A 12,417-nucleotide genomic window follows, 5' to 3' on the forward strand; every position below is an offset into this window, starting at 1 on the left:
GGACCGGCCAGTTCAACCTACCTACCTACCTATCCAGAGACTGTTACCTTTGATTTTTTTTTTTTAAATAGTAATGTAAAAATAATTTATTTCAGTCTCCTTTTTTAAAACGAATTCAGAACAAATTTAATAAACAAATAGTTTCGTTTTACACAAAAACAAATAACTCGGCTGTACACTTTAACCCATGTGTTACATACGCAAGTTTAGCCAACTCAAAATACTGTTTATTGAAAAAAAATCATCATGGAACTTGGGGTCAAGAGGGAGGGATCGCATGAAGGTTTATGTGGCCATATAAATCGTTCCTGAGATGGGCGGGCTAGTACCTTGATGGTGTTGTGTTACCGGAGCGTACCGGATCTGTATCCGGCAAAGGACCATCACATCGATAACACTCCCCAAAGCCTTCGGGGAGCAACCTTATCGCTACAACAACAACAACACTGTTGGCCGCAAGTGTGGCAGTCGTAAGCAACGCAAACCTAACCCCCATGCTTTCATCATTAACTTCAATTAATAAAGCTCACCTCGCTTTTCTTCTACCCGAATAAATATGAGCCAACTCTTTGCTTATATTTTGTAACGCCTTAAGTTGTTGCTTTTGCTGTTGCAAATGCTGACGTTGAAAATGTTTATCATTATCTTTCATATCGCGCAAGATGCGAACACATTCACTGGGTGCGAAATTAGCACCATCCTCTTCAGTTACTGCCGTGACTATGGTGTGGTCAGCAATTATCTTCTCCTGACTATCAGTTGATGTATGTTGTGGATTATGCACGCTCTCGTCATCATTGCAGGATAATTCTTTACCAGCTAAATTGGCGCCAAGCTCTGTAAATGGAGTGGACAATTTATTTCATATTTCAAATATGTTTTAAATTTACATTTGCATTTACCTGGTGACAAAATCGTCACCGCTGCTTGAACAGCACTTTTAACTAAATTATCTAAAGCGAACATCCAATGTGGTTTAATAAAATGTGAACGCAATACTGACACAACAGCATCCTGAAAACCGTACAGTGCCAAATGTAAATGATCGACGGCAACATCGTCGTTCAACGATTGCTTCAATCCCATTAATGTAGCCTCTAAATGTTTCTCTTTTTCATTAACAATATACTCGCGCAATCCACGTATAAGAGTTTGTAACTCTTTAACCGTTATGAGCACACTTGTATTATGATCCGTTTGTATACGTTCCAACCATAAATTACATATTTTATCTTCATCCATTTTCAACACTTTTGATAAGGTTGTGCGACGTTGTGAATCTTTTTTTAAACGATAAAAACCATCAGTCTCGCTGGTTTCACTTGGGTTTGTGCGTAATGAAGGTGTGGAAGCTTCAATTTCGGGAGACAATAGAAAACCGGACGAATTACGACGTTCATCGATATCCACGGAAGACGAGTGCGTTATTCTAAAAAAAAGAAAACAGGTACAAGTTATAAAGGAAGTTCTAACATTTTTAATAAGTAGACTTTGCCAAACTCACTCTAGTTCTGGTGTTGTTGGAGTATTACATGTGCCAGCACTAATTGAACTCATAAGGATAGGCAATGGTGACTTATTTACTAAACGATCGGCAGGTACTGATATACTACGTCCAAATTCAGTTGTAGATGGCGGATTTAAACGTAGTTTGCGCTGTTTGCTAAATAAAGATAAACGACTAATATAGTTAAAATTTACTTGCCAAATTTATTGAATTTCACACCAATACTACTCACTCATTAAGGAAGGGATCTTCTAGCAATTGCGCTGCTGTTGGTCGATCTGTAACGCTTATAGCAAAACAGCGCAGAATAAAATGTTTCGCCATATTTGAAAGTTCTTCAGGTATGTTTGGATGTTTTTTATAGTAGCCCACCTTAAACATTGCCGCTTGCGCGCAACCCAGTTCAATAAATGGCGGCTTACCTGTAGCCATTTCAACATTCGTACAACCAAATGACCATATATCGGCTGCGGGACCATAACCACGAAATCCCTGATCGATTACCTCGGGTGCCATGTATTGTAATGTACCGGTAAATGTTTCTGTCATGGGATTAATACCGGCTAAGCGTTTTGAGGTACCAAAATCGGATATTTTCACCACGCCACTGTAGGTATTCACCAACACATTGTCACCTTTTATATCACGATGAACAATTTTTTGTTCATGCAAATATTTCAGACCTTCTAGTATTTGCTTCGAATAGAATGCCATTGTGGACTCGTTGTCTTTCAACGGGCCCCATTTCTTTTCTAGCAAATCGGAGAGTGATCCACCAGGTACTTGCTCCATAAAAATTTTGAAAAATCCATCCTCTGATGCGGAACCTAAATACTGTTGAAATACAAAAAATAACGATTAAAGACTGTGAATAAGCATAATAGCTACGAACAAATAAGAATACATAAAAGAAAGGCTAGGAGGATTTGATGATGATATTTCTATCAATCTTTAGCTTTTCCTTCACTTTGGCCTATTTGGTCGGAGTCGTGAATCACGTTCCGAGATCGATGGGCTGATTCATGTCCCGAAAAGAACAGCCAAAATGTAAGCTTTGATTCCAAAATTGATTTAAAAACTGTCTTGTTGCCATAATGTACCGTATGAACCGGCGTTCATAGTTTAGTAAAAGGTAACTAAGTCTAAAGCTTTACTGCGGAGCTACTTGTGAATCAGTTAGAGTGCTGACACCAATCACATATATGTTAGAAACTCTGAAATGGTTAAATATCAATCAAAGATCAATTATGAACGTACTTCTTTTTGTGTTTAAAATGAAATATGACCTACTACCAAAGTACTTAACGAGCCAAATAGCATATGTAGGAGATCTGTCGCTTACGGCTTAAGGAACAAGAATGAATTTAGAATTAAATTTTATAAATCTAATAAGGCACAAAATGTTTTAATGTATAAAGGTCTAAAACTGTTTAATGAATTGCCAAGCAATATAAAAAAGGAAAGAAATATTAATGTATTTAAAAGACTGATAATATATCATATTAGAGAACATTATAGCTCACAATGAGCCAATTAGCTATTGTTAAGATTACCGATTTTGTATTACTAAACTGTACCTGAAAGCTTTAAATAGCTACGGCTAAATAAAGAAGCTAATAATAATAATGGCCCAGAAGGTTTCATGTGGTCCTACCAAATTGTTCCCGAGATGGTCGGGCTAGCACCTTAATGGTACATGATAACGGAACGTACCGAATCTACATCCGGCAAAGGACCATCAATATCATAACAGCCCCCAAGGACTTCGGTGAGTGTACTTATCGCTATAACAACAACAACATCATATAATAATAGATAAGTAAATCAGTTATACTGCTTGAAGTTACTGACCTGTACAATATTGCGATGCCTTAGTTGTGAATGCAGTTTGATTTCTTCATGCAATGGTTGTACATCTTGTGAATTTCGCTCTGGCACTTCTTTTATAGCAATACGAACTTGAGTTTGCTTATCACGCGCCGCATAGACCGTACCATATGTACCTTTACCGAGAATTATCTTGCGATTTTGATCATCATAATCATATTCATACTAAACAAAATATTATTTAAAATTTGTAAGTATAGACTAAATTTCTATTTGAAATACCGCACCTCAATTTGTCGCATTTCATCCACATTTAAATTCACGAAAACCTCTTGATCGGAAGCCATTTCCAATATCAACTCGTAGAATTTTTGACGACACTCCGTTGAAGGGAAATAAATTTGAAAATCATCTGAATTGTGATGTACATACAAGTAAGCGCATCGATCATCGCGCTTGTACAAACTCACAGATTTTATTTGTGAGGCGGTAAATACAAAATCATGCACTTTTTTACATGTATTCTTTGAATGCGCCAAGCAAATATTGATAATTTGTATCGATTTTTCATCAGCATCCATATTAATGTTAACGTAACTGGGCATATAAATTTTTTGTGGTTCCAGTATCTAAGAAAATGTTTGTTAAACATACAGAGATTATAATTCTTCAAATTGCAGAAACAACAGCATACTCACAAGTATCGGCATACGCACGCTATTCAGTTCTTCCGTATTTGTGGCCACCATAAAGAAATCCATCCAAAATTGAAAAATTTGCTCTTCCACAGAGTAAATGCGATCTTCGGGTTTCTTACGAAAACGATGTATTAATAAAATATTGCCGATTGTCGATTTCAAATACCAATTAGGGGGCTTCAATTTAAACATACACTCTGCCGCTTGTATTGCTTTCGCATAATCTTCGGCAAGCACTGAAATCTCAAAGAATGTTGCGACGTCCCAATATTCAGTAATGGATGACAAACTTCCTTTTTTACCAATTAAATTATTCAATGTAATGCCAATGTTTTGCAGCTCTTCGGTATTACTAAACTCCTTTCCATCAATGACAAGCAGAGTAGCTAAGTTAATACCCGCATACTCATTTGGTTGCACTTCAAAGCTTTGGCGATACCATTTTATTGCATTTTTTAGACTATCTTTATCCTCATAATCCGATTCCACAAATATATCCTTGTAGATTCGGCCACACAAACACAACATATCAGGAAATTCGTTTTCCTTTTTTTCTAACGCTTTTAGCGATGAGGCTAGTGCTTTCTCCCGATCACCCTTACGATTTCGCCGATTCAAAGCGAAAGCATATAAAAAGCTCATATTTCCTGTTTCAACATATTTCCTTGTATTAGGTATATTACGCAAGTCGCTAACTAAACGCACCATTGCATCATAATCTTGTACATCGCGCAGTGAACACATAAAACTGTGAACCACTTCGCCGGATAGCACATGCGCATCATCTAAACGTTTGCGCATTTCATGCAGAATTCTTTGTAGTTTCGGTGCATTTGCACCGTAAGTTTCACGTGCTGAGCGTAGATCAGCTAGAAATTTTTCGCGCATATGAGCTCTGAAATAAAAGGATTAATAACAAATATTATTGATATATTTGAAAAAAGGAGGTTACATTAGTGTGACCGCAAGTTATGTGGACAAATTTTATTTTCGTATTTTCACTTGGCAAACCTCTTAGATTTATTCCAAATTAGAAAAAATTATATATAAAAAATTTTAGATCGTTTGCATAATTATTGGTCGTGCCTTGAGCCCACAAAGTTTGCTAAAAATGCTATTTTTCTCACTATGGCTCGCTTTAACTGTTCTTAACTTCAGTAATACTTATTTTATAGAAAAACTTTATTCACAAATATTCTAGGGACATATCTGATGAACAATGTTGCTTTATTAGTTTTCTTTAACATTCATATTTAATCCAACAAAACCGAATTAAAAAATAACAGAGAAATTTTCACATATCTTCGCATTCTATGCATACGAACATATTTTCATATACTTATTTGCAACACATAATTACCCTGCAAAAATCGTTGGATCATGTGGTCCACTGGTGCACTTACCATTATACTCCACTGTAATGCAGCAATGGACCAACTCATGTTTCTACACGAACATATTGTAAGCCGATCATTGCTCGTTTTTAAAGATTGTAATCACTACACGATGTTTATTGGGCTGTGGGTACTCCATGGATTACGCTGATGTAATGCGGAGCTGGAGTATATGGCCCAGTCCTAGGACATCGCAATGTTAATTGGACGATATTTTTTGTATGAATTGTGGTTAATTTTGGAGCACTCGTTTGGTCCATAGCGAGTACTCCATACTTGCACGCATGGAGTACTCGCGATTTTTGCAGGGTAGTGCAACAGTTTACCGTTAGTTCTTACTGAGTAGCAGAGCAGAATGTTATTTTTGTTGTTACTTAAAGACGAATATATTTCATTTATTGTCGTGCATTGAAAGTAATTAGACATGTCATCAAGAATTTTGCGTGAAAAAATTCATTTGTTAGGCTATTTTTCTCCTTCCTTAAGTGGGTGTAAACTGCCTTCTAATAAAGAAGTTATGAAGGTATTATTTTTCAATTTATGAGCAGTAAAATTAAATTTACGTGAAATTGCTAAATTAGTGGTCGAAGAAGTGAATATTTTTTGATATAAAGGTCGAATCCCCACTAGAACCAAGCAACACTGCATAACAAAACTTGAATATTTATATAATGCATGAAGGAAAGTGAGTAAAAATTCTAAAATTAAATCGGAAGCGCAAAGAGAGAGAGAGAGAAGAGGCGTGGACGCCGAAGTTAGATGACTTATTTTATATAGAAAGTGCAAATGCACTGAACCTTATTAAAAATTCAGAGGACAAATTATTTTTGGTGAATCAAAGAAAGAAAGGTAGACCGGGGTTTATGTATGTCATCGATTACAAAACAGGAGTAAGTGAAGAAAGAATGGAAGAACGTCAACAAAATCATTTAAAACGGAAAGAACAAAGTGATCGTGCATTACCTGCTTCTAGTAAGAAGAAATCGTATATTATTCTTAATATAGTATAACATATATTCATTTGTACTGTGATATGAGGTAAGTTCACAGTTATAAATTATAAGTAAAAGATGAGAAATAATTGAAACACACAGGGTTACTTACAAAACTATAACCAGAACACTTAATTCCTTTTTAGCGGGCCTTGGGAGCAGAAGCTGTAATGCCAACGCCAGCCAAAAAAAATGAGAGGATTTAAAAATATAATGACTCCAAAACTTGCAGCCGCTTTAGATGTTTGCAAGGTCAGTGATCGAAAAGCCGTGCATTTAATTATATCTGTGGTGGAAGCAGTTGGTCTTGAAGTACAAAACTATATTATAAATAAAATGTCTATACATAATGCAAGGGAAAAATACGAGTAGATCAGTTCAAAAATATAAAAGAACGTTTCAACAAGAACGAACTTGGTGCAATTTGTTTGCACTAGGACGGAAAGCTGTTACCAGCTCTCACTGGGAATGAAAAGTTGACAGACTTTCAATCATAATTTCATGCGGGCGTACGGAGCAACTACTTGAAGTGCCCGCACTTAAAAGTGGAACTGGAAGAGAGCAGGCGTCTGCTGTTTGTTAAGCTATATTTGAATGGGGACTTCAAGATCATATAAAAGCCGTAAATACCGGCCGTTTTAATGGAACCTGTACGACTTTTGAACACAGTCTTCAAAATCAGCTTCTTTGGCTACCTTGCCGTCACCACATTTTGGAAGTCGTATTAAAAAGTGTATTTGAAATTAAGATGAGCAAACCCGAAAGCCCAAATGTAAAAATATTTGAGCAATTTAAAAATACATGGGCAAATATTAACCAAAATAATTATCAGTCTAGAATGGAAGATAATGATGTCAAAAAATATTTAACAGTCGATAAAGGTAAAATAATTGAAGTTGTGAACGATGCGATCAAAACTAAACAGCCAAGAGATGATTACAGGGAGTTTATTGAGCTAACACTAATATTTCTTGGCGAGAATCCACCTATTCGCGATACAGATTTTCGCGCCCCTGGGGCTGTCCACCAGGCGAGATGGATGGCAAAAGCTATATACTGCTTAAATATATTTTTATTTCGACGTGAATTTCATTTGGCAGTAAAATATGGGAAAGCTTTGCGTAATATATGTATTTTTATTTTTTTAAGATATGCAGAGATGTGTTTCTGTTGTATAATTACTTACTTGAAGTCCGTAGAAGCAGAGTAAAACGACACACGTTTATTCAGTAATACAGTTTAATTCCAAGTGAAAGAGTAATCGATGAAGGATAAATTATAATGACATAAATTTATAATAAATCAGATTTGATCATTTAGTAAATATGTGGGTTGCAGAGTTGCAATATGAATTCAGTATGTTTAACATTCCTCCTCAAAACACATATTTACTTAAAATAAAAGATATTCAGCTTAAGCCTAACATTTGTGTTAACTTTACATGAATTATCTTTGATAAATTTTTTGTGAATATATCTGCTATCATTTCGTTGCTGCTACAATACTCGAGTCGTATTTGAGCATCCTGATAAGCATCTCTTACATGGTGATAACGTATGTCAATGTGTTTGCTTCTGCTGTGATATACAGGGTTCTTGACTAAATGCATAGCGCTCAAATTATCTCCATTAATTGTTATCGGATCGTCCTTACACAAGTTCAACTCTTTCAGTAGCTTGCGTAAATATATGGCTTCCTTTGCAGCCGAAGACAATGCCATATATTCAGCTTCAGTGCTACTGAGTGCCACTGTTGGTTGTTTGCGGCACTCCCACGAAAAAGCTGCTCCTGCTTACATAAACGTATAACCAGTGTACGATTTACGATCGACTGCATCGCCTCCCCAATCTGCATCGACAAAACAGTTTATCGGCTTCCCGGTTTTTTTTTATACCTTAGTTGCATGTCTAATATTTTGCTCAAATATTTTAGAACTCGCTTAGCTGAAGTTAAATGCTCTTCATGTGGATCTGAATTCCTTTGCGCTAACTTACACACAGAGTGGAAAATATCAGGCAGTGTTAATATAGCGATGTACATTAGTGAGCCAATTAATGATTGGTATTTTGAGGCATCAACCCTTTTGCAGTTAAAGTCTTCGCATTTCACTTGATATTTTAGCTCCAATGGCGTAGATACAGGACGGCACGTCTCCAATCCAAACTGAGTTAAAAGTTGCTTTATTTGTGCTTTCTGACTAACACCAATTGCACCTGTGTCTCCGTTACGTTCTACTTCCATACTCAAAAAATAGTTGACCGGCCCCTTGTCTTTAACATAAATTCTCTTTGAGATCTTCGATTTAATATCTGTCACCTCATTGACGTCAGAACCTGCAATGAGTAAATCATCGACGTACACAGCTATTAAATTAGGTTACCATCATGATTATTTGTGTATAAGCACGGTTCACTTTCACATCGTCGAAAACCAATATCGTTTAAAATACTATTTAATTTTATATTCCACTGACGTCCGCTCTGCTTAAGTCCGTAAAGCGATTTTTTCAACTTAAGAACATGATTGGGAAAATTTTTATTAATGAACTTTTCTGGCTGTACCATATAAACGTTGTCATTTAATTCGCTCTCAAATAAGCTGTGGAAACATCCATTTGATGTAAATGGAGCTCGTGCTCTGCGGCTAATGCGAACATCATCCAAATTGTTTTGTAGCGTACTACCGGAGAAAAAGTTTCCTTGTAGTTTATGCCATATTTTTGCGCGAAACCTTTTGCCACAAGCCTCGCTTTAAATCTTTCAACTTCGCCAGCTTTATTGAGCTTAAGTGTAAACACCCACTTACAGCCAATAGCTTCTTGGTGTTTTGGCAATTCCGCCAACTGCCACGTTTCGTTATCTATAAGTGCGCTGTATTCACGTTGCATAGCTTCCCACCACTCATGAGAGTGTTCACTTGACAAAGCCTCACTCACTGTTTGAGGGATCTGAATATCATCCGCACGTATAAAATTAAGAACGTTATATTGTTTCTTGGGTCTTCCCTTAACCCCACTACGTACGATTTTTGGACGGCCGGGCCCTATCTTAGGTTGACAATCTGTGTCACTCACATCACGACCACTATCGGCACATTCTTCTATCAACTCAATTTCATTGCCGCTTTCATGTATTTGCTCATTTTCTACGCAATCTAAATTTTCAGTGCTTTTAAATGCATCCATATTCAAATTATTTTCATTACTGTGAGGTGTGTCGACAATCAAACTATTTTCATTAACTTTCGGTGTATCGATATTCATGCCATTTGCACCAGATGAAACAGTTACAATTTCCAAATCAACGTTTTCTCTTACATCAGCGTTTTCTATAAAATACACATCTCGACTAATAATTACTTTGCCTGTAGATTTTTCAAACAAACGATAGGCTTTGGACTGAATACCCTACCAATATATATTCTTTACCTCTTGGTTTGAACTTGCTATGTTGTGTTTTGTCTAGTGCTATAGCTATAGAGCCAAATATTTTAAGGTTTGATACATTTGGTTTTCTTTTAAACCATAATTCGTACGGAGTTTTTTCATCAAATGCCTTTGTTGGCGACCTATTACGCAGGTAAGCGGCAGTATTTATTGCTTCTGCTCATAATGTTTCGTTAACATTAGCACCGATCATCATGCATCTTGCCATCTCCAAGAGTGTGCGGTTGAATCGTTCAGCCACACCATTTTGTTGAGGCGTATGCGGAACAGTAAGCTGTCTTTTGATTCCGAGTTTCTGTAAATATTCATCAAAAGCTTTATTTACAAACTCAGTACCATTATCACAGCGAATAATCTTTATTTTCTTCCCCGTTTGTCGCTCAACAAAACATTGAAACATTTTAAATTTTTCAAAGACTTCATCTTTACTTTTAACAAAGTATACAAAAACAAATCTTGACCAGTCGTCAATAAATGTCAAAAAGTAACGAGCGCCACCATTTGATGTTTTACTCACCGGACCACACAGGTCAGTATGGATAATTTCCAATGCTTCTGTTGCCCTAGTTGTCGCACTCGAAAATGGCTTTACACAGCATTTGCTCTTTAAACAAATATCACAATCTAAACGTTCAACTATTTTGGCTTTCATTCCAAGCGCCATTTCTTTTTCCACCAAATGTTTAAGGCTGCCAAAATTTAAATGGTCATACCGCTTATGCCATTTCATGGCTTCGACATTAGAACTGTTCGCAATAAATAGATTTTTACCTTCTGCTTCATATAAAAATAGATCATTTACTTTTTTCGCTTTTAATATAATTTGTCCGTCCGTGTTTATTATATTGACAAATTCGCTCGTAAATGTGACTGTCAAATTATTTTGCACTGCTTTTCCAACAGAAATAAAATTGCATTGAATTCCAGGCACATAGAGAACATGGTTGAGAGTTATTTCAAATGATTGAGTTTTTAACTTGACTTCGCCTATGCCTTCTGCTCTAATTGTATTGTCTCCAGCAAGTGTGATAACTTCACTCCATTTTTGGAAAGTTGTAAATGCGTTTCTATTGCAGCTGCCCGCTGTCAACGCACCAAATGTTGGATCGCAGCATGTTTGAGGTCGATGGTTTGAGCACGGAGAATGACATTTGCTTTTGATCTCTTTTTGATTCTCTGTCTTTGCATTGAGCCGCGTAATGACCTCTACGTCCGCAATTATAACATTTGTACGATTTTTTTGTGCTAGCATCTTGTTTGTTGTTATTGTTCTTTTTTAAAGTTCTTTTTCCGTTGTCCGCTCGCGCCATATATACTTCAACCTTGCTGTCAGGTGATTCTTCTTTTCGCGTGATTTTTCTGCGTTCGCCTTCTTCAGTCAATTTTATTTTTAATGCAGCGAGTTTGGGTAAATCGTCTCTACTTTCCAACGCAACAACAAGATTTTCATATGACTTGGGCAAACTAGCGAGTAACATTATTGCATATAATTCCTCCTGGATACTGACTCCTATTTCTGCTAATTTGTCCACAATTGATGAAAAATTACACAGATATTGTTGCACGAACTCTGTGTCGTTCATTCTCATAGCAAGTAGTTGTTTAAAAAGGGTAACTTTGCGAATTGGCCCTCTTGGACGATGTAGCTCACGTAACGTAGTCCACGCATTACTTGCCGATACCGCATCTTTCACATAAGTGATTTGCGACGGTGTTGCACTTAGAATTATAGAAGCTAATGCTTTTTCATCTTTGAGCTTCCAACTTTTTACTTCGATTTCATTCTTGTCAGTGGGAATTGGTTTGGCTTCTTCGCCCGATACGACGTTCCACAGGTCTTGATGAACGAGAACACTTTTTATTTGCAGACTCCATGAATCGTAGTTAGAGTCATTTAATTTCTCGATAGAATATAATGAAGAACTCATCTTCATGCTTTTCTTGCGTAGTGGTTTTAGCAGCTGTGGTCCATAACCTGTTGTATAATTACTTACTTGAAGTCCGTAGAAGCAGAGTAAAACGACACACGTTTATTCAGTAATACAGTTTAATTCCAAGTGAAAGAGTAATCGATGAAGGATAAATTATAATGACATAAATTTATAATAAATCAGAGTTGATCATTTAGTAAATATGTGGGTTGCAGAGTTGCAATATGAATTCAGTATGTTTAACAGTTTCTCTGCCCCTTCTGCTGCACAGGCACCATACAAAGATTTCCAGCTTTTGAAAAAACAGGATTCTTTTAAAATAATTGATGCTGATATATCTCAAGTTGCATTACACAAATTTAAAAACCACGTATGGTACTTGAGTCCTCAATGTGTGGCTTTAGTATTTTTTGATAACAGTATTTATGTTGAGTCAAAAAAAGAGATGGTGAAGGCGTTGAGTCGTGAGACTTTAGATGAAGAGATCCCTGCAAAAATCGCGAGTATTCCATGCATGCATGTATGGAGTACTCGCTATGGACCAACCGAGTACTCCAAAATTAGCCACAATTCATACAAAAAATATGGTCCAATTAACATTGCGATGTCCTAGGACTGGACCA

General features: G+C 36.5%; 1 protein-coding gene across 6 annotated transcripts in view; it reads right to left on the bottom strand.

Moving 5' to 3' along the window:
• Positions 1–12,417, bottom strand: part of Ask1 (apoptotic signal-regulating kinase 1) — a 129,814-nt gene that overhangs the window by 6,986 nt on the left and 110,411 nt on the right. For 5 of the 6 annotated variants that reach the window (XM_067759328.1, XM_067759329.1, XM_067759327.1 and 2 more), the window contains 7 exons: positions 4,033–4,927; positions 3,622–3,963; positions 3,359–3,559; positions 1,740–2,341; positions 1,505–1,681; positions 903–1,429; positions 531–837 (listed from right to left, as the gene is read on the bottom strand). In XM_067759328.1, the coding sequence (XP_067615429.1) occupies positions 531–837; positions 903–1,429; positions 1,505–1,681; positions 1,740–2,341; positions 3,359–3,559; positions 3,622–3,963; positions 4,033–4,927 (3,051 nt within the window). The remainder of the gene's footprint in view (positions 1–530; positions 838–902; positions 1,430–1,504; positions 1,682–1,739; positions 2,342–3,358; positions 3,560–3,621; positions 3,964–4,032; positions 4,928–12,417) is intronic. The other variant, XM_067759326.1, reaches the window with a different exon arrangement.

The sequence above is a fragment of the Eurosta solidaginis genome, chromosome 1 (genome assembly GCF_040869045.1).
Source record: "Eurosta solidaginis isolate ZX-2024a chromosome 1, ASM4086904v1, whole genome shotgun sequence".
NCBI classification, from domain to species: Eukaryota; Metazoa; Arthropoda; class Insecta; order Diptera; family Tephritidae; genus Eurosta; species Eurosta solidaginis.